The following is a 22,921-nucleotide window of genomic DNA, read 5'->3' as shown; positions in this document are numbered from 1 at the left end:
TAAAATGGAGAAGAGAATTGGAACAAAATAGATTACTTGACCTGAAAAACGTATTTTATTTTTTCAAACAATAAAACTATTATAAAAATATATCAACCTTACTGTTAAATTATAAAATTAATGTATCGATAATTACAAAATATAGATGGCAACTTAAGTACGGATGCATTTTTAAAATGCAATAACGACAAATGACATATTTTAAAAAACTTTCAAGAAACAGCAACATGTAGTTTTTTTAAATTTTTAGACAAAAAGAAAGCTTCATTATTTTATTTTATTTAATTTCATTTTTAAGATTAATCTAATCTTGTCTAGCCATAAGGGCACAGAGTAAAATTATTCAAATTTACAAGGGATCCTAATTTAGACAATTATTGAAAATTTACCGTGGTTGCTATTTTAAAATGTTACATTTTTAATCTTTGAAAAAAAGTGTTTTTTTTTTAATTCATATAATATTTACTTTCTAATGACCAATAATGGTTAAATAGTGATTAAAATAGTTAAAAATAATTAATATGCCAACTAAATAATAATCAAAACCAATATAAATTCATTGTTAATAGTTTGCTTACTAAAAATAGAAAACCAAAAACAATAATGTAATAAGGAGGTTTAAAATAACTAGTTTTATAATTCTGTTTTCATTAAAATAGTTTTTTTTTTCCTAAGATTAATAAATTCTCACCTTAGCTCTTAGGGTTATTATTACAATAGGATTTTTTTTTTTTTTTGAAATATAAAGAAAGACTTTATTAATTGGAAAAGCCTGGTGGCCTACACTTGATGATCTTCTCCTACACGACGAAGAAGCTAATAGGAAATTAAATTCAACCACTATATCCTCTTATCTTAATTTCCATATGAACGTTTTTTTTTTTTTTGCCTTAATTATATTTAAATGGAAAATTATAATTAACATATTTAAATACTAACTAAACCTAGTGTTTAATCAATATATTAGGGTTTTTATGGAGGCTGCTTCAAATTGATATTATTCAATGCTCTTACATTAGGCAACAAAGAAAGTAAGTAATTATATGAATCATTGTCAACATTATTACCTATCACTATTTTTTTTTTTAAGAAAAAGCTATCACTAATTTAATCATTGTTTACTGGTCAAGTAATTTAATATCTCATTTAATATTTAAGCGAGCATAATTCAACATTTAAGATATTTTACTATTTTTTAGAAACAGGGAGTTCAATCTCTTAACCTTATATTGTACTGAAAAAATCATTTAACTTCTGCTTGATTGAGATAGCAATATTTTCAATTGTTCCTAATTATATCTTTCCACCCATTACAAGTACAAAGGGAATAAAACTGTTAGATTTGTTTTATGATTTAAATCTTATTTAGTTTATGGACTTTTTAATTTGTTTCATTTTAGTTCATATTTTCCAAAGTGTGTATTTTCATGTTGTGAGTAAAAAAAATATTAGTAATCATTTTGGTCCCATCAACTTTTATAATGTTATACTTTAGTCTTTAAAATTTTAAAAAATATCTGTTTTGGTCATTGTTAATTTTTTTTTCCGCCTCAAATATGCTTGATCAGTAATACAAATTATTTTTCCCACTTTCATGATGTGGTTTGAATATATATGCTCACATTAATATACGTACATATTTGAAGTCATGTTATTAATTCTTTCAGACTCAAAATAAAAAGTAAGAACCAAATGATTACTCTTTTAAAGTTAGGAACTAAAATTGACTTTTTGAAGTCCTCTGGAGATGAAGCCTTGGGTTTAAGCCATGTATTGGCCACTGTATCCCTCAGTCTAGACAACGAGTTTCGATTATAGAGATCCATAACATAAGCCACACGACATAGATTCCGGGAAATTAAAATAACATTGACATTTTGAAAGTTTATGAACCAAAATACAACACAAACGAACTAAAACATCATAGACTAATAAACTTTTTTTTTATCATAACAAATAGATTAAATACTAAGTTGGTCTTAATTATTTAAGTTTTAATTTCAATTTTATTACTTTAATTGGTTGGAATCTCACAAATTATACATACTATTACTGGATTGAATGCATGGGCCTATTTTGTATGAACATGGTATTGAACTAGTTGTATAGTACTAGGGCAGTACAAAGTGTAGTTAAAAATTAGGAAAGAAATAAGTGAGTTATACAGTAGAGATAAATTACATAAATTACTGATTTGTGAGATTTAACTAAATTGTAAAGACTAAATTAAAATTTTTAAAATAATAAGGACCAAATTAAAATTTTAAAATTTATAGGAACCAAATTGAAACCAACTCATATCAACGTAGAAATTTTGGAAGTGAAATTATATTATGTAAAATGCTTTTTTGAAAATATAATAATAAACAAGTAATCCTATATAAAAAAAAGAAAAGAAAAAAACAACCCTATTAATTAATATCCGTAGACATTTAGTTTAGCGATTATTTAAGATATGGTGGAGTTAAATATTTTCCATCTTCTTCCAATGTATCTTTTTGTCTCTTTTTACTAAATATAATTCCCCTCTAATTCTAAAGAAGAAAATTGACAATTTTGGCACAAAATAGCTCCATAATATAACCATAAAAGACGGCAAACCAATAGATAATTAAGTTCTGGTGGACCATTCTAATTTTTTTAAAAATTTAACTAATCAATTACATTCCAAATTCCAAATTCCAAAATAAAATAATATAAAAAAATAAATAAATGGGAACTTTTTGATTGAAACCCTAAGTTTAGTAGCTTGACGGATGAAAAATGCTGAGCAATTTAATTGGAGTTGTTGATTTGATTGGGACTGTGAAGAATTGGATCTTTGGTGTGGTATTGCTTTCTTAAACAATTAAGCCAAAAATTTGGACAAAAACTCATCTGTCAAATCAACGGTCCAGATCCATAAAATCAAACTCCTATATATAAATATATATTACAATTACAACCATGCATTAAGAACCCAAATTAAATAAACCCTTTTGAAATCTTGGTTAAATTTTAAAACCCAAAATTAGATTTTTGGAAACTTTTGTTTTGTTTGTTGTATGGTTTTTGGAAACTTTTACGATGCTTTTAGAAGTAGTTATCGACCAGAGAATTATCTTTTGAAAATATTTTGAGTTGTTTTTAAAATATCTCTTTGAAAATAGATCATTTGCAGAGCCGTCCTTATAGTTGCACTTCAAAATTAAACAAAATTATCCCTTAATACTATTTTATATTCTTCTATTGTCAAAATAATAATGTGGTGTAAATTAAAACATTTTAAGATATTTATACCAAGTTTTTTAAGATTAAAGGTTTTTCATTTCACTAACCACTTCATATTTCTTGAATTAAGAGGAAACATATCGCAGCAATAATGTTTTAAAACATGTCAGTTGATAGAAATTTTTTTTGTTTTTCTATGATGTGATTTTTCAAACATGTAGGTTACTTTAAGGTGTTTATTTGATGAGCTTTAATCAAATATTAAGGGTCATGTTATATTTGATAGCTCAATTATAATGTATGATTTGACATTTGTTTGAATTACGCGTGGAGCTCCCTACTCCAAGTCAGTTCTCACATGATCTTCTTTTATGATCTTCTTTTAACGTCAGTGCAAATAAGTTGTCCAAATTCATTGTAATTTCAAACCAAGTCAGTTCATCTAAATTAAAAAAAAATGTCACGTCTAAGTTTTGCCAATCAAAGTTAACAATATGAATCAAACACATAGTTAAAAATATTATAACATAGGAACTGAACTAAATAGATATGTATGCAATTCGAGGTTTAAATTATTAGATAAGAATGATAGGAGGATGGTCGGATACATTTTTCTTCTACTTCAATGATTGTAAGGTTTAAAGTCGAACCATTAACATTTAAGATAATAACGAACACCTTATTTACTAAAGTATGATCGAAGTAGTGGATAATAGAGGTGTTTAATTGGATGCAAATGATGACAAAAGTGATATATGATAGGAAAAGAAAGGTATATGCTCTCTAAATGTGGTGTAGAGTACATGAGGTTTATGAATCTTATTCTTCCATTTCGCAATATTCTGATTCTGCCACGTCATTGTGGGCTCATAAAAGACCACATGGCGCGTGGTCCTGCCTTCCTAACTAGTGGCCCCCACCCCTCCAATCAGATTATCCTTCAAAATCAACGGTCCAAATTCGCCGCAAGAGTCACGCTGCCGTGTTTCGACTTTTTGGATATGATCGAATGTTTCATTTCTATTTTCAGCACTTTTTTTTCTTTTTGAAAAATCATATATTTTATTATTTATTGTATTCAATATCAAATTAAATTCATATAGCTTAAAAATACAAATTTATAATATGTCATATCAAATCAATACAGGTGTTTAGCGATAAAGACCAATAATTCAAAAAGAGAAAAAATACCAATATAGACTTTTCAATGAAGTATAACAAATAAAATAGTATAGTTTAATAAAATAAATATGAGAGTCGATAATTTAAAACAAAAATTAAACCAAAATAAAAATATAGGAATAAAACACATCCTTTCAATTAGTTCTTATAGAAATTGTCACAAATACATCCTTTCTAAAAAAAATAAGTATAAATTAATAGCTATCTTAAAACAAAATTCTCCACATAATTTATACGGCATACAAAAGCAATGATAGGGAAAAATTTTACCGTGTCCATTAATTTTAAGCATCTTTTAATTATTTTTAGGTCAATTTTATCACTGATCTCTCCTTAAATTTTTAACATGTGGGGATGAGGGATCGAACCCACAACCTTGTAGTTGGAGGTATATGTCAATTAGTTACTGAGATATACTTACTTTAGCTAAAATGATAAATTTCATGCGGGACCCACCACCAGTATATTTTAAATACAACTTTTATAAAATATTTCCAAACAATATGCAACGTACAATGTTGCCAGGTATGTATCTTTCTTCTCAAGATTTATTTATTTTGAATTAAATAATTAGAGCAAATTAGATACTTTAAAAAAAATTGAGTTAATTTTACCACAATAAATTATGTTTCTAATTAAATAATATTTACTGCAAATTCTGTTTTAAATTATCTAGTTGAAAATATTTAGTTAGAAAGGTCGGATTATGAGTTATTAACTGATAAAATGAATAAAAAATTACAATTTGAGGAGTCATCCTTAAAAGACCCAACGAAGCTCTTAAATCGGAGTTGAGAAATAAGGAACAAAGATACTTATGCTTTGAAATAAAAATTGAAAATGAAAAATAAAAAAAAAAAACAATGACAATGTTACAAAACAGATCTTAATATTTGAGATGATTTAAATCTGGTTCTAAACTTCTGTGTTAAATCTGTTGGTAGTAGTTAGTTGGAGACATGCTTAGAGGGATGGATTTTTTATAAATGTAATTATTGATATTCACAAGTAATTTATGCATATTATATTTGATTATTTAAAGTGAAGTGGAAAGGGAAATATGGGGAATGGAAGAATACACGTGTGATAAATAAAACAAAATAATTGATAGAAAGTTAAGTAAGGAATGAGAATTAAAAATATATATATATATATATACATACATATATATATGAATTAAAGTAATATTTAAAGAAAAGAAAAATATGAGCTTAGCTCCCACAAAAGTCGAGTCACCGACACCACAAAAAGTCAAAGCAAATGACAAAAACGAACGAACTAACATTTCCTTTGAAAAAAGCAAAGCTTTCTAATGTCGTCTTACGTGGATTTTTCTTCCTCAAATCTATTTACTTAATTTTAATTTCACTCGTTACGATTTCATATACCATTACTTTGTATTAGGAGTCAAACGAATCCAATCGAACCTATATGAATTTGTTCGATTGATTCGATTTTGTAAATACTCAGTTCGAGTCGATTCAATCCATAAAATTGAGGATTTCCTCGTTTAAGCTGCATGTTCCTCGCTTCTCCCTCTTCTCCCTCCCCTCCCTCTCATTTCTCTCTCACAATCTCCACCGCAGCTCTCTCTCCAGTTCTCTTTCTCTCCCTCCATAGTAGACTCCGATGGTAGCGACGCTCAATGGAGATATCACTATATGACGACGTGTAGAACTTCTGATCAACTTTTGTCCATGATGAGGATGAGCGTAGGTTTGCTTTGTATCGCAATAGAGTGGGTATTTGAAAAATCTTCTAAAAAAATGTGGGTCATAACTTAAAAAAAAAATGAAAAGACCGACTCGAACCGACCATACTCGAGTGGGTCGGGTCGGGCTTACCCCATTGCACCCATAATTTCTTTATCTTCATAATATTTCATTCTTAAAAAGAATGTTTTGTGTTATGAATAATTCTTCGGTAGAAAAGTCAAAATTGTACTTTGGAACAATTTTACTCTAATATATCATTAAATTTAGATAAATGATTCAATTTTTATTTTAATCTTAAAGTGTTGCAATATTTTTAGCTTCAATTTCGTGACATGTTGTCATGCTTACTTTCTCACACAACTTTTGTCTGATGAGTGCACCGTTAAAAAATTATTAATTATAAAATATATGTATGACATGAAATTGAAATAATTTTAAAGAAAAAAATATTAGAGTGCCATTTATTTTCTTGACTTTTTGCAAAGTAATCCAAAAGTCGATTTTACTACCCAAACTTATTTTGTGTACAAATCTTGATTTCATTTAAAATTAGTGATTAATATTTAGTATTATTATTATTTTAGATTTTTATATTGTTTTTTTTAAATGAGTGAAAATTGAATAGAAGGTAAAAATTGCAATACTTATCTAAATCAATGTCCAAATCTAATGAAATTGAAAATTTATGACGAGGAATTAATACAATTTGTCAAATTTAAAGGTAGAACATGATTTTTTACAAAGTTTTTTTTTTTCATTTATATACTTTTCTATTTTAATATGTTTGGTAAATATTTTATGTTTAATCGGTTTTTCTATTTCGAGAAAAATAAGTTTATCTTTTACTATTTTATTTTTGTAAGAACTAGTCCAAACTAATAAAAAATAAAAAACAAAAAAATTTAAAAGCTCTTTAAAAAGTTAAAAAAATATTTGTGAGACATGGTGTGAAGTTAGTTCCTAGATTTCAAATATTTGGGAGCTCAAAAAGAAAAATCAATAAAATATCCCAAAGGATAATTAATCAATAGACTTTCTATTAAAAGTTTATTTATATGTTTTGTTTAGTTTAATTTGGCAAATACCCAAGATAAATTGCTTGAAGGGAATTCTCGATTTGATTTGATTTGATTTTGACCAAAGGGACGTGTATTAAAAGATGGTGTTGCACTTTAAGAAACACCCAAAACAATTTTTTTTTTATTTGGTTTTTATATTACAATTTTTTTCCTCTTCTATTTATATATTTTGTTTTTCCTATTTTACTTTTATTTGTAAATTATTTTTTTCTAAATCAATCTGTAGAGGATAAGAATGAGAGTGGTTATCTGATCGATGTTTTTGTTTCATGTTTTAACATATTATGTATTAGAATATTCATAATTACTCTATTATCGGAAAGTTCTATGGAGAATGTAGGTCAAAAAAACAAAAAAAACAAAAAAAATCTATGGGCAATGAAGACATTTGGAGAACATTTTTAAATCATTTTTACCCTTTAATTTTTTTAATGACTTTTCATGATAGAAAAGGTACTCAAGGTAAATTGTTGTAAAAAAAAAAATACTAATATATTTCATCGACGTAAAGTCAAATGTTTTGATTTTGGTTAAAATTCTATTGAGTTCAGTGTAGTTCTAGCTTTAAATAATTTTGGTCTCTATAATTTCAAAATATTTATGGTAGTCATTTTACTTTCAACTTTAGTAGATTTTAATCTATGTACTTCTAAAATATTTGTTTTAGTCATTTTACTTTTAAAAATTGATCATTTTGGCCTCTATTTACAAAATTATTACACAAATTTCACACATAATGAAAACCGTTTAATATAAAGTCATGGTTACATTTCAAAAAATATATTGAACGTAGTGTAGTGTAGAAGATGTGATAGAAAAAAATGAGATTCCAAATAAAATTAAGAAATCAAAATTGTTACTTTTTAAAAGTATAATGACAAAAAACCAACATTTTGAATGATCAAGAAATAAATTAAATAAAAGTTGTAAATACAATTACTAAAATGAACATTTTGAAAATACATGAACTAAAATGAACAAAAGGCAAAAATTATACTTTAACCTTTAATTTTTATATATTCTCGACAAATGGAATTATTATATCTAATCAACCACATTAGCACGCATCAACATCATGTTGATTTTGGATTACATGGGTAGATGCAATTAAGATTAATAAATTAAAGTATAATTACAAAATCAACACGAAAATGAAAGATAAATAACATTAAATAAATATGTATTCTATTCTTAAAAATGGAAGAAAGTTTAAAATTTTTAAAAAATAATATATCTCAAGCCAAATTCAAATTCAAATTAATATAAAACACAATAAACAAAAATCATATTTGTGCTATATTTAAAAAAGTTATGATATCCTTTAAAGTACATATTAAATTTATGCTATAATATAATTTATCGACCTAGAATACGTGGACGAAAAGTATAACTTAATCTAAAATTTCAACTTCAAAAAAGTAAGTATGTTTTATCATTATATATATGAATCCTGAATGTCATTATCTTCTTCTTTTTTTTCCCTTCATGCATTTTCCAAATAAGAAGGGGTTTGAATTTTAATAGTATTATTATAATTTAATTACCTTTAATTATTCCACAGGCAACGAGTCCCCTATTTCACATTAAAGATTTATTTGATTAAATTACCAATAACCAATTTTTTAAGGAGTAATATCATTAATAATGACTCTTAATGAAATTGCATTAGAAAACGATTTAATTCAATTAAAAAATATTTATTTATTTATTAATGTGTCTTTTTGACTTGAGAGTCACTTTTTAACTTTTAAGAGATTCCCAATTTGCAAGCGGTTTAAATTAAAAATTTTATGCAAGTTTTTTGAAAAATTCAAAAGCGCTCTTTAGAAAACTCAAAATAATTAGAAAAGATAAATCGGCTTAATATACAGAAGCTTTTGTAATTTTTTTTTCTAATTATTAGAAGTATGTAAATATTGTATAGAAGGAGGCGGGGTTGATAGAATCTTATTTCTATTAAAACTGGTAGTAGCTAAAATGAATATAGCTAACGTATATCCTCGACGAAAAAGTCGGAGGTTCAAATCTTCGTCTATTGAACTCGAAAATAAAAAAAAAAAAAAAAAAAGACGAACTTCTCAGATAAAGAGCGATAGAACTTGAGATGTTAAAACTGGACTCTCCTTAGGCCCACTTGAGGCAGATGTGAATGACCCAAAGCCCATCATCATATTAAATGGGCCTCTTACATGGTTGTCCAATATATGATTGATTATTGCTGGTATGGATTTTTCAAAACCAATAATAATGGTCTTAAAATTTTAGATATAAATACCAATTTACTTCTCAAACTTCCACAAGTATTTTAAAAAAATAAAATAATGGTCAGTTCAAGCCTATCTCTAGTGAAAGATACCTATTACTATCATAGAGATGGATAAGTCAACCTCCTCTTAAACTAAAAAAATGTATTTAAATTGATAATGTATTTTATAGTAATAAAAAAAATGTTAAGGTGACTTATAATGAGTATGTTGATATGCCAATTCGAGCATATCACAAAGGATAACACATCAATTTCTTGCTTGTATTTGAAGATTCGATCATACCACCCATAATTAAAAGAAAAAAAGAATTATATATCAATGTATTTATGTGAGCATGCACTAAAGATGAAGTCATAAAATTAACTAGGTGAATCTGGAGTGTGTAGATCAAGTGGTAGAATAATATAGCAAGAACTAAAGATGCTTTTGAAAAATTTAGATCTAAATCGACACTTTTAAAAGTTTAATGAAAAAAAGGTAGAAGTTTTAAAGGTTAGAACTCACAAATTTGATCTTTAAATCATACTAGAAATGTAATGTAGTATATGACTTATAAGCAGTAAAAATTTGTTCGGTATAAAGTTAAAATTAATTTAGTGAAAGTTTGATATATATAAAAAAAATGAAAAAAAGAAAAAATTGTGTCGAGTATATGGTTGAATAAATGGATAACATTGATATTTTTATTTAACCAATAGAAGAGTACAACATGTACTAAAAAAAAAGAAAGAAAAGTAGAGCAAAATAATATTAAATTCAAAACTTGGATATTTTCATCCTTAAAAAAAAAGAAAAAAGTAAAAAAAATAAATAAATAAAGGCCCACTGTTTTTTTGTTTCCCCTGAAACAATGGCCACTCTTTTTGTGGGTTCATCAGCGACGGCGTGGTGTTCGTCGGGGATTTGCGTCGGGTGCTGCGGGTCCGGGATCCGGCCGCCGCGGCCTCGGCGGATAATTCTGGTCCGGCACGGGCAGAGCGAGGGGAACGTGGACGAGAGCGCGTACACCCGAATCGCGGACCCGAGGATTTCGCTGACGGAGGCCGGAATTGGGGAGGCGGAGGAGTGCGGGAGGAACGTGCGGCGGATGATCGAGGGCGATGGGGCCCACGACTGGAGCGTTTACTTCTACGTGTCGCCGTACAAGAGGACGCGGCAGACGCTGCAGCACCTGGCCCGCTCCTTCGACCGCCGCCGTATCGCCGGCATGAGAGAAGAACCCAGATTGCGCGAGCAAGATTTTGGTACCTCGCTTTCTTCTTCTTCTTCATTAATACAGTATTTAATTAACGTATTGTTGGACTAAATAGTGATAAATTACTACCACAATTATTTTTTTATTTTTAGTTTTATTACTATTTTTACTTTTTCCCATCAATCCTCATTTTATTTTAGTGACCTACTTTCAATGTTAGTGGGCATGCTACGAAAATATTTAACTAGTGTATAGGATAAATTTATTTAAATTAAAATCGAGAGTTAAAAGTATATAATTTTTAAAAGGTTTAAATTTAATCCCTTTCTCCCTAAACTTTTATTCCTAAAACTTAAATTTTTTATTTTTTCTAAAATCCTAGTACTAGAAATTTTTTAGTCTTTGAATTTTAAGAAATAATCCTTTTATTTTTATTATTATTTTAGTTTTTGTAACAAATGAATAATTATTGTAGGCTGAAGTTATATAAGTTGGTTGAGATGAATATTAAGTTGGTTGAGATGAATATTGAAGTAAATAGATATTTTTTTACAGAAAAAATAATAGAAACAGAAATCACTAAAATAATGGTTCAAAAAAAAGCAGAGTCTAAGAATAGACGTTTTAGAAATTAGTGTACCAAAATAGAACTTTTAAACTTAAACATAACATTTTAAAGGTTCGTTACTAAATGGAAATAATGGCTAAATCTGTAATCATAAACTGTGGTTTTTGTGTTGGTAAAAATGAAAGGGAACTTTCAAGACAGAGAGAAAATGAGAGTTGAGAAAGCCATGAGAATGCTGTATGGTCGCTTCTTCTATCGCTTTCCAAATGGGGAATCTGCTGCAGATGTTTACGACAGAATCACAGGTACAATACAAATTTCCAGATTTCCAACAGTTTCTGCTCTCTACTCTGAAACAAAGCCAAAAACAAAAACAAAAACAGGGTTCAGAGAGACACTGAAATCAGACATTGATGTGGGAAGGTTTCAGCCGCCAGGCCGCAGAAACCCCAACATGAACTTGGTCCTCGTCTCCCATGGCCTCACTCTCAGAGTCTTTCTCATGAGGTGGTACAAATGGACTGTGGATCAGTATGAGAGACTCAACAATCTTGGCAATGGCAGAATGATTGTTATGGAGAAAGGCTTTGGTGGAAGGTAAATTGTTTCGCCTTTCGTCTAACGCTAAAGGTATGTTTTAGTCTATGATGATGTTTGAGTGTTTTTTCAAAGAGGCAAGTGAGTCGGTTATTTGAAATCTGGTTATGCCGGGGGATTCAAGTCAGGTGGGAGGTGACATCGTCTAGTGTGCAACTTTCTATGGCAGAAACAAGCCCTCACTGACCTAATATGCATACTTAGGTAGGATTACGAAAAATTGTTGTTGTCTAATGAGAACTTCTCTCATATTGCTAGCGGTATCTTATCTTCATGTCAGATGGTTTCTATTGTTTAAAACATTTTACGTCTTGACATTATTCAATTATACTCTTTTTTGTTGGTCGATGTTAAAGATCTAGTTTATGATAAACTTACGAGACATGATATTTAGTGAGTTGGCTTAAATTCAAGGGAGTTGACTCTCTCTCTCTTAGATAACCTACTTTTCAATCTCTTCTGCATTTTTGTCGGCTCATTAAGTATCATGTCGAGTAAGTTCATTATCAACCAATTCTAACATTCTTCAACAAAAAAATAGAGACTAAAACATATATTTAACATTTTCACAATGCACTTTTATGTTACTTCTAAACCCGATGATTTTGAAGAGCAAGTGGCGGTCAAAAGCACTCCCAGGCATATCTTAAGCCATGATATCGTCTTTTCCACCGACAACCGCGACGAGCACAATTTTGAAACCTTTTCTTTGCAGGTACACTTTGCTGTTACACCACACTGAAAAAGAGCTGAGACAATTTGGACTAACAGATGAGATGTTGATTGACCAAGAATGGTAAGCTCTTCTGTTGCATTTGGCCGCCTTCTCTTTTCTAGCTCTGCCATTGTCTTTTTTTTCGTTTGGGAGTTGCAGAGTGTTGTGTTTTGTTCTGTTTCAGGCAAAAGCATGCAAAAATTGGAGAGTTGAACTATGATTGTCCAATGATGAACTCCTTCTTCACCCATTTTGATGATGAGTGCAGTATTACCTAAACAGAAAACTGTTTCTGAATCCTCTCTGTACAGATAATTAACATACTGTAGAACTAGAAGTAAAACAGATCCTTTTGTTTGTATTTCCCTCATTTCTTCACTTGGGTTTCCATTTTGTTTATATGCTAAGAATGGTTCTTTTCTTCTGTTGTATATCACAAGTTTGGTCATGAATTTTTTGAATTGTACCTAATAAATCTGTGGACCTAAAAAAGTGCTATTTTGTGTTTAACAATTTCATGAATCTTTAAAAAATATCTAATAGGTCCGGACCTTATTAGATACAAAAGTAAAATTAATAGTAGTACGGGTTGCTAACAATCTCTTCTAAAGGACTGTCGTTAGAAATTAATGTGGAATTAAATCTAACTTCAAACAATGGAGAATTGAATAATAGAAGCTTACAAGAGGAGTTGTAAACAATTCTCTCTCTTGAAGCAAGAATACCTTGTCTGTTCAGATGGAAAATATGATAAAAATGGCATATTATTGATTCAAAAGAGTTTGAGGAAGCAAACTTTTTGGAAGAGTGGGAAAGGAACAATAAACAGCAGACAGCAATAATGTTCTTTCACCAATAATGCTGCAAACAGCATCCATCAATTGCATCTAAAAATAGAAAAAAAAGGACCATATACAACTCTTGATTCTCAAACCAACCACCAAACCAGATTTCAACTTCAAATCTCTTATCTATTCAGAAACTCAGCCCACTCCCAACACCACACAGTTGATGCCTTATGAAACTCAACTAATAAACATCAGACTTACAGTCAAATCCATTCAGTTCCTCTGCCTTTTTCTTCTTGCAGTATGTCAAAGAAACCCGATCAAGCAGTGCACCAAGATGGGTTGCTCAATCAATCGATTCTTCGCTCGTCGGTTTTAACAATACCACTTTCTGCATTACCCTCTAGTCTGTACACCCATCTTGTAGGTTGCCTGATCTCTCCGAATACGCCTGTTCCAGTTACGCGTGGCTGCAAAAGTAAAGCTTTAAGTGAGATAACACTTCAATTGAAACTATAGAGTCAATGGCCTAAAAGAACTATTTTTCCCCATTCTTGGCATCTTGATCCGTGATTATAGCCTAATTAAAGAAAGAATAGTCAGATAGAGTCAACTCAAGGACTCCTACAAAGTCAAACCAATAGTGAACAGAACAGCCATCACATTACATTGGACTTGAATCCATCTAACAAGAGCTTTCAAACAGTAACTCAATGACTTTTCAAGCATAGTTTCTCAAATCTCTAGAGATTACCATCATTTCAAAAATCTCAGGTTTCAAATGAACCCTGAACTTACATGATACTGCACCAAAGTTTTGCTATAAACAATGGCGTTTCGATAAAGGGTAAACGAAGTCCAAGACTTGAAAGAATAAAATGCAGAAACACGAGCAGATGAAAACAATATTAAAGGAATTACAATGTGGAGCATCTATTATCTTCTTCCAACCCAACCTTGGGTATATTGAGTCGAACGGATAGATGTTCCTGGTTTAGGAAGGAAGCAGATTTTAAACTAAACAATACCAACGAATGAGGCCTCAACACAAGTGATCAGAGAAAGAACAAACCCATTAGTCATAAACTAAGTTCTCTGTACTGTGACACAGCTGCTCTTCATGAGTTCTCTGCCGATGGGGTGGCGATTCGAATTAGTCGAGGTCGTTCCTGTTCACCATTGCGTCTCCAGAAGGCCCTTCTCCACCATACTTCGAACCCTCTTTGAATGTTTGGGCAATCTTCGCCTGAATTCATGAATCGGTTGAACCAAGCTAGTAATATGTCTTGTTGCCAAGCTAAAGGTAGAGTGAGGATTGTATTACTAAGGCCATCCTCAATCAAGTGGCGATCGAGGCCTCTCGACGCTCTCCTCATCCAACCAAAATCATCATAAAATGGCACCAACCAGGTCTGCAAAAGCTGATATCTCACGTCTTTAGGAGCCAGAAGTTGGCCTTTCCCAATTCCTACAAATAACCGAGCAGTAACTCGGCTGATCTCAAACCTATGGACAGCAGGCACCTTAGAGTGTTCAGCTGACAATTCAGATTGAGATGCCCAAGTTTTCAGAAAATCTTCAGCTATCTGTCTATCAATCAAGATATCTAAAATCCAGTGCAAATTATCAGCCTGCTTAGCAATCTCCCCAACACCCTGAAAGTCTGACCCAACTGCCCGCATAAAGTGATGGCGGAGCAACTGCAGACAACCATCACAAGCTGAATACAAGGATTCTTTTCGGAGGTCATTCTGCGACGAACTCTCGCGAAGCATCTTCGACACCAACCCTTTCATCTCACGCCTCGCCTTCTCATCTTTTCCTTCAAGAACTACATGTAGAAGCTTGAGCAGCACTTCTTCGTTGTCATTGCCATCTTCTGGTCCATTAGTAACTTCAATTGAGACCCTCTTCAGAACTTCCCCTGCTGCAACACCTTCAAGGTGAAGGTCAGATAAGAGTGAAGCTACCTTCTCTTCTTCATCCTCGGCCCATGGGGCAGCTTCCAAGTATTCCAAACACGATAAAACACCTGCATCGAATCCGATCGCAGCCGAAACCTATAATGCCACCACAGCAGTGATCAAACTTTGTAAAGGGGGGGATATCTAACAAAGCAGACATTTCAACAGTGAAACAATAGAACACAATGATGAAAATTCTACACATTCTAAAAACATTATACCTTCAGAATTCCAAGAACTCTGGGAACATCTTCCTTCATCAGCTTCTTTCTGAGATCTCTACAATACATCAATTTCAAGGTCTCAATGTAAACTTCAACATCATCACAGTCAGCAATTTCCACAATGTACGGAGATGGTGACCGCTGCTGTTTCGCCCAGCGTTCCGACAGTTTCAACGCGAAGAACCGGCTGTGAGCAACGAGAATTTGCCAGTGAACATTCATCGAAACACTGATCCCATCTCTAGAGCTCAATGTGAGCTTAATATCACTGCTGGAGGCATCATTGAACTGGTTTCCAGGGCTCCGAGACCCCAAAATCTCAGAAATCCTCTGCATCATCAGGGCCTGCTTGTCATGAACAGGAATTTGGTTCCTGTGAATGGAAACAGCGGCATTCTGCGGCGGGATCTGAGAAGTTCTAGGGTGAATATCGGGCTCGCTGGCCATCATTTCAAAAAGGGTGGGGCTCGATCGGGTTTTATCAGTGGACGGCGGCGGCGACATTGGGTTCAAAAGCCCAGCTGTGAGAGCAGAGTTGAACTTCGAGAAGCTCGAAGGGAAAGCGTCGTGGTTGGATCCAGAGTGGCCATTAAACGCGGCGGTGGAGGAAGAAGACGTGGTGAAGTCCATAACCGGGGAAACACTGCCCGGAGAAAACCGTACCCTAAAAGCAGAAGGCGAATCGGACCCAGAGGCCGTGATTACCAAATCCGATGCTCCACTCGCGTTCGTGGGTGTTGGAGAAGTACCCCTCCGGCGAGATTGCGACGGGGGAGGAGGCGGCGGCGGCGGAGGAACAGAAGGGGTCACAGTAGGTCTAGAAGCGGGGCAACACCATGAATTCTCGGAAGAAACAATCACCACAGGTCGATCAAGTTTCTTATGGGAAAAAGCCTGAAACCCAGATGAGGAAGAAGAAGAAGAAGAGGAAAACGAATCAGATTTAGCAGAAACAGTGATATTCCGGCACTTGCGGCGCTTAAGCTTAGTGGGTTGGTTATTCTGAAAGGAAGAAGAAGAAGAAGAAGTGGAATTAGTAGTAGTAGCGTTGGAGGTAGTTGTGGATGTGGATGCGGGCAGAGCCATTGATAAGTACCCGCTGGTTAATTGTAAATTGCAAGCGATAAAAATTGTCCTTTAGCTTACTCCATTGGCTTCACCGAATTAATCAAACAATTGGGGTTTTTGGTTTTCACGTTAACAGCGGAAAACCCAAAAGAAAAAAACCAAAACTAAAACCCCCACATTAAAAATGGCGGTGGAAACGAGACAGCAGATGAGAAAAAGACACAAGAACACAGCGAAGAAAGAGCTGAAAGAGAAAGGCAATAAATACAAGACAAGAGATACAGGGAGAATTAGGAATTAAAGAAGATGACTCTTCCTCTCTCTCTTCTCTCTCTCTTCTAAATCTGCTTCTTTCTTCCATTCCAACAGGGGAATGCGAATGCCCATTATAATGTTGAAGGCCGATTTCATAATGTTGTCGAGCTAACAATGATTTGAGGGATTCTGAATTGAATGTTTGTTAATAATAATTTGTGGGTTTGTAACGTAGAATCGAATTAATTTTGATGGGGGAGTTTTGGGCCAAGATTTTGTGATGAACAACAAAAATTTAGTGAGGGAGATTCTTCAATAATTATAAGAACTTGGCAATAAACCCACCCAATACATCATTTTTTTTTTCCTTTTTTCTTTTTGTCATGTTTTGATCCAAGGTTGTTGGAATTGGAAACAAAATTTTAAGGATGGACTAGTGAGATGATTGTTCAAGATCTTGTATTTTTAGGACACCATTTATTTAATCGTAGCTTCCTTCCAAAAAAAGAAATGTAAGAGACGAGTTTTTATAACAAAAATAAAAATTTTGGCTGAATTTTTTATTTTATCCATGTAGTTTAATTATGGGTGAAAATTAGAAATGGTAAGGAAGTTATTTTTTCTACATTTTAAAAACATCTTATAATTTGTTTCAAGTTAAACCCAGATTCGAGTTTCTATATCTGATATTTAATTTACTTTATCAATTAACTATGTTCAAGTTAGCTATAGAGCTTATTTATAGTATTATTTATGTTTAATTATAAATTCGGTCTATATGATTTAGAAATTAGTTTCAATTTAGTCTATTTAATTTTAAAACTTGTAATTTGGTTACTATGATTCAATTAAACTTCACCAATAATCCGTAAATTATATTTTTATCTATCAAAGATCTACTTATTTTTCTTTATTTATTTCAGTACTCATATTCAATACAGTATCAATATGGATGATTTTTGAGGTTTAAACCATAGGAACCATATTGAAATATAGCTTAAATTCTAAAAGAGCAAATTAAAACTTTTGAAACTATATTAACTAAATTGAGATCAGCTCAAACTTTAAAAACTAAATTTGTAATTTAATCTATTATTTATTTATATCATAAAATAAAAAATAACAATCAATTGAATATTCGAATAATTTTTAAAATTTTGACTAATGATAGAGATTGTTATTTTACTTGGCTTAAAAAAAATAGTTACCTTTCAAATAGCAATAATTCAATAAATAAACGTTTTAATTATGTACAAAGGTTTTACTGCTAAAGGTGTATTCGATATTATCATTTTACATAAATTTTAAAATTTTTTTAATAATAACATATATTGAGGATGAGAATTCGAACTCATAACTTTTCCATCGGTGATAATATCTTAACCAGGTGAGCTATGGTTAGTTCAGCCATACATTTTCAATTTTTATCCTCTTTTCCTTTATTTTTAGCTTGTATTAATTTTTAAATATTGTTTAATACGACATATATTTGTTTAGAAGTTGTTAAATAATTATTTTAAATGACGAATCACGTGAATAATGAAAGTGATGAGTTGTGTGAGAATTTTGATACATGAATTATTTTTCCTATACTATTAATAATAAATTTTTATAATTATTGAGCCATGTTTGGCGTTTGCATCGCCATATCCAAAATCTTCGCAAGGAAAAAAGAACGAAAGGTTAGCTAAATAAATTTTCTACTATTATGAATTATCGGAAAATAGTTGCTATGTTTGCAAAAGCTCCATATACAATTTATATTTTCTGAAAATGACCTTTGTTCTTCTTTTTAAAAGTATGAAATAAGAAAATAATGCATTTATTTGTATGAGAAATTGGATAGGTACATTCGAATCTCTGACCTTAAAAGAAAAATAGATGTTATTTAGTGTTGAACTATATTCATGTTAACATATGGTCGATTTCAAAGAAAGGAAGATGAATTATTTCTCATTCTATTTGATGGTGAAATATAGATTGAAATGAAGTCAAAACGTGGTAATCTTAGCATTTTCAAAGGAAGTAATTTCAATAAGCAAGAAAACGTAGAATACATGAGATAAGTAGAAGCATTTTAATTAGAAAATAATGTTACAAGCACATTTTCACCTAGCACTTTAAGATTATTTTTTTTTTTTTTTTACTTTTTTTCAAAAGTATTCTTATGGTACTTCCAAACACGACAAAATTTTGAGTAGGGAGTGCTTCTAGCCATAATAAAATTAATCAGAATGATACTAAGAACAACCCCAAATTAAATGACGCAAATAAGAGGAGAATTTGAAAATGAAAATAGCGAGAATGAATGGTATACAATAAAATATTGTTCTTAAAGAAAATATGAAAGGGTATAATTGAGGTTGGAAGGAGTGTGAAGGCAGATCAAAAAATTGGTGAGAAGAAAAGAATGATGAGGAAAGAAGAACAAGTTTCTACATTAGAAATAAAAATAAAGTATCATGAGAGTTGGAGTAATGTGGAGAGCACCATGATTCCAAGCCAAGCCAATCCAAACACTCTACTTTATTATTCCTTACCTGTTTTACACTTTCAAGTTCCTTCTAGGGAAAAAAAAAAAGAAAAAAAAATGGCAACAACACTATAGTTCGGAGATAGGATACAGTATTAAAGGTCATCGAACTTCCAGACGGTTTTTATTTTGGCTAGTCGTTCATCGTCGAATCTCATCGATACAGCCCTTTATAATATTTACCTTTCATATCGATATCGAATGCATCGACATCAGAAAATGTTGATGAAATTTAATAACCTATTGCTCCTTTTTTTTTTAATATTGATTAATTAGTATTGACTTTTAAATTTTTCACTTAGTTTCCAAAAAGGAGAATAGTGGTTGTGGCCCATTTTGTAGAGAAAGGGAATGTGGGACAAAAGGTAATGTTTTGGAATTCTTTAATTGTTTCTATTCTTTTTATAACATCTTATCTTCTCTGCTCTTTTCACTTTATTTGTTTTCTTCCAAACCATTTTGGATCTTCTTAGACTTAAGAGAGGCCTTTTAAACACTGTGACACTCTTTGGGTTTGCCTTTTTTTTTTTTTTTTTTAATGTTTTTCAAATGGATTTTATTATTATTATGTTTTCTTTTAAAAAAATCTTGTTTGTAGATATTTCTTTTAGTCTGGTTGTTTTTATTTGAATTTATTTAAAAGAATAAAGTATTTATTATTTGGATCAAACTATACATAGAAGACACTTGATATGAGCAGTTGATTTAGATAAATTATACCGAAAAGAAAAGAATATATAAATGAAAACGACACAATATTGTTTCCATTTTTTTTTTTTTGTTTTCCATTTGGAAGTGATATATAATAACGAAAATAATTGATAGATAAAAGTATGGTTCAGTTACTAATTTGGTCGTCAAAACGAGAACTCAGCGGTAATTGACATATACCTCCAACGAAGAGTTTGTGAGTTCGAATTTCCTTCTCAACAAGTCTATATGATTTGCACAAAGTTTGATTTGGTCCCTATAATTTAGTCATTACAAACTATCTCTGCCATTGTCATATTGAATTATTTCTTTTTACATGACAGTTTTTGATTTGGATAACTATGTTAATTGAGTGTATTAGGGTAGTAAAAAGTAAAAGAAAATAGGTGAATTTGTAAAGTGGGTAAAACACAACTTAGGGACTAACTTATAAGATTTAACCAAATGACGGGGACATAATTGAAACTAAGCCTAAACTGTAGAGAACAAATTGAAATTTTTAAAATCATAGGGACTAAATAAGTTAATTATGAACCTAAAGACTAATTTGAAACTTTTAAAATCATAGGAACCAAATCGATATTTTACTCAAATCATAGAGACCAAATTCAAGAGTAGCACGTTTACCATTTAAAACTCTAATGGATTACTATTATTAAGTATTAAGGGTAGAGTGAGGAAGAAAAAAGGAAAGGGTTGCTCCCCACATAGCTTGTTATAGGTTAAAAAATTATATTAAGAAGTAAAGATTTTAAAGTTTTTTTTATTTAATTTGACCCATTGTGACTTTTTAAAATTAAAAGATTATATATACATAGAAAGTTGGAAAGTACAAATTTATCCTCCTTATGTAAATTTCTTGTCTCCGCTCGTGACTATTGTCAAGTTAATAAATAACTAATGATGATTAAAAAAAAAAGGAGATGATGTTACTCACTAAAATTTTCTTAGATTTATACTTACGACTAATTAATAGATTTCTAAAAGAAAGAAAGAGCTGAGATGGGCTTGATTGGGCCAAGTCCACTACTTGAGTGCCCAATTCTTTAAGCAGCCCAGGCCCATTTATACTTCCACCATCACTCATCTTATGGACTAATGGTCTTTATTAAATTATTTTCCACACTAGTGATTAAGGGGTTAAAATTATTATAAACTTGAAATCATTAGTAGCAAGCCATTGATTTTAAGAATAACAATTCTAAAAATTTGTAATTAAAAAAAAAAGTTTAAATACAATCTCTATATTTTTAATTTTGGTTGATTTTCCTTCTCTACTATCAAACATTTAAATATTTATTTTGATCGTTGTACTTTTAGTTTTTTTTTTTTAATCTCTGTACTTTTAAAATGTCAATGTTTGTATTTGTATTTTTGAAAAGTGGATGTTTTGAGTCTTATCTCATTCTTTTAACCAAAATTTCAACACGACACTATATTTTATAAATATCTTAAAATGTAACAAAATCTTTGTTTTGAATGGTATCTATTGTGTATAAAATCAATTACCAAAATAATCACATTTTTTTTAATTACAGAAATTAAAGTGGACATTTTGAAAGCACTTTGACTCAAATAAACAAAAATTGAAAGTATAGTAATCAAATTGAGGGTTTTAAGAGTATAGAGACCAAAATGAACTAAAGCTAAAAGTACCTAAAGTAAAATAGTATTTAAACCATTTTTTTTAATTTAGTATGAGTTAATTTCTTTCACATAAATCAGTACATTGAAAATTAAAATATAATTCAGTGTTATTAATTAATTTTTAAAAAATAATTACACTTTAAATAATAAATAATTAAATATTAAATAATATTCTTCTATTCCTACTGGCCAAATATGCCCCTAATTAGACAACCCACTGTACCTGATATTTTATTTTAGAGAAATGGGATGTGATAATTAAAAAAAAATACTATATTTTATTTTTTATTTTGGGGACATTATCTTCTTTCAACAGTAAAATTATTCTTGTTCATGTACGTTGATGAATAGTATCCTTGTAAATTATAAATTATCAAAAACAGTTCTCTTGAAATAATTATTCAAAAGGCAAATTTTATCATTTTTAAATGTTATTATTTTTAATATTTAAAAAAGTTGATTTCCTTTTTATAATTAAAAAAATTCAATCTATTCTACATTTTTTTTATACAGCCAATTTATTCTACTTAATTACACATTTAAAATCTAGTAATTGAATCGAGATATGACATTCAAAATATTAGTTAATTTGAGCTTAGACATGTTTTTAATATCAAATATTCACATCACTCCATTGGATTAAAGAACTCAACTAATTATTTCCAAATTATAAATTGATGAAAATATTATCACAAAACACTTTGTATATGACCTAATTAAAAAAAATCGCTTAGTAAGGCATCTCATCATTTTATTATTTAATTTAAAGGATGGTATTTTCAAAGGAGTTTCATTAAATTTTCTTTTTGTTTAAATCGTATTTTGATAGCTTTATTTCCAACTTTGGTGTCTATTATTTTGGTCCATATCCTTACAAAATCCAATGATATTAGTTTATATTTATAAAAATTTAACACAAATTTTATATATAATAGTGTGACGGAGGGGAGTAAACTAGTTGAATAAATTAACTTGTTAATTACATTCAAGTTTTTCATTTTTTTTTGGTTCAAACACCTTTATTTTTAGCTAGTCTATGACTTTGGGTCACATCATGTCAAACCATTATTTAATATAATTAGTATATCATGTCAACATTTATAGTACGATCTACCTAACTTATTTAAATCAAATCAGCATAGTCATCAAATTTAATAAAAAAATTTAAATATTAAGAATAAAATTAAAAGAAAAAGTAGACAT

At 30.3% G+C, this 22,921-nt stretch overlaps 2 protein-coding genes across 8 annotated transcripts; one reads left to right on the top strand and one right to left on the bottom strand.

The window, feature by feature from the left end:
- Nucleotides 1–10,241: 10,241 nt before the first annotated feature.
- Nucleotides 10,242–12,959, top strand: LOC111023392 (phosphoglycerate mutase-like protein AT74). Of its 6 annotated transcripts, none has more exons than XR_015791661.1 (5): nt 10,242–10,697; nt 11,402–11,813; nt 11,938–12,017; nt 12,425–12,609; nt 12,713–12,780. XR_015791661.1 is itself a non-coding variant. In XM_022300826.2 (5 exons), the coding sequence occupies exons 1-5, from the start codon at nt 10,304–10,306 to the stop codon at nt 12,804–12,806; spliced, it is 903 nt and encodes a 300-aa protein (XP_022156518.1). In that variant the 5' UTR covers nt 10,252–10,303; the 3' UTR covers nt 12,807–12,959. The 6 variants fall into 6 exon arrangements, 2 of the variants coding, with proteins under 2 accessions (XP_022156511.1, XP_022156518.1); XR_015791662.1 differs by having other exon boundaries at nt 12,529–12,609; nt 12,713–12,771; XR_002603111.2 differs by having other exon boundaries at nt 10,244–10,697; nt 11,402–11,846; nt 11,942–12,017; nt 12,529–12,609; nt 12,713–12,771.
- A 315-nt stretch (nt 12,960–13,274) lies between these two features.
- On the bottom strand, nt 13,275–16,915 carry LOC111025938 (BTB/POZ domain-containing protein). Of its 2 annotated transcripts, none has more exons than XR_015791660.1 (3): nt 15,502–16,915; nt 14,238–15,376; nt 13,275–13,786 (listed from the first exon to the last, which is right to left on the bottom strand). XR_015791660.1 is itself a non-coding variant. In XM_022303863.2 (3 exons), the coding sequence occupies exons 1-2, from the start codon at nt 16,588–16,590 to the stop codon at nt 14,435–14,437; spliced, it is 2,031 nt and encodes a 676-aa protein (XP_022159555.1). In that variant the 5' UTR covers nt 16,591–16,913; the 3' UTR covers nt 13,275–13,786; nt 14,389–14,434. The 2 variants fall into 2 exon arrangements, 1 of the variants encoding a protein (XP_022159555.1); XM_022303863.2 differs by having other exon boundaries at nt 14,389–15,376; nt 15,502–16,913.
- Nucleotides 16,916–22,921: the final 6,006 nt, after the last annotated feature.

Source organism: Momordica charantia (assembly GCF_013281855.1).
Source record: "Momordica charantia cultivar OHB3-1 chromosome 6 unlocalized genomic scaffold, Mcharantia_2.0 BLBB01000006.1, whole genome shotgun sequence".
Taxonomy (NCBI): Eukaryota; Viridiplantae; Streptophyta; class Magnoliopsida; order Cucurbitales; family Cucurbitaceae; genus Momordica; species Momordica charantia.
This window is presented reverse-complemented; position numbering and strand designations above follow the sequence as displayed.

What these genes read in the sequence shown, in the direction of transcription:
- LOC111023392 (XM_022300819.2), top strand. Translation starts at nt 10,304, where the DNA reads ATGGCCACTCTTTTTGTGGGTTCATCAGCGACGGCGTGGTGTTCGTCG. An exon ending in ATTGCGCGAGCAAGATTTTG is followed by an intron (nt 10,698 to 11,401) that starts GTACCTCGCTTT and finishes TAAAAATGAAAG; the next exon opens with GGAACTTTCAAGACAGAGAG. An exon ending in GAGAAAGGCTTTGGTGGAAG is followed by an intron (nt 11,814 to 12,528) that starts GTAAATTGTTTC and finishes TTTTCTTTGCAG; the next exon opens with GTACACTTTGCTGTTACACC.
- LOC111025938 (XM_022303863.2), bottom strand. Translation starts at nt 16,590, where the DNA reads ATGGCTCTGCCCGCATCCACATCCACAACTACCTCCAACGCTACTACT. An exon ending in GAGTTCTTGGAATTCTGAAG is followed by an intron (nt 15,377 to 15,501) that starts GTATAATGTTTT and finishes GTGGCATTATAG; the next exon opens with GTTTCGGCTGCGATCGGATT.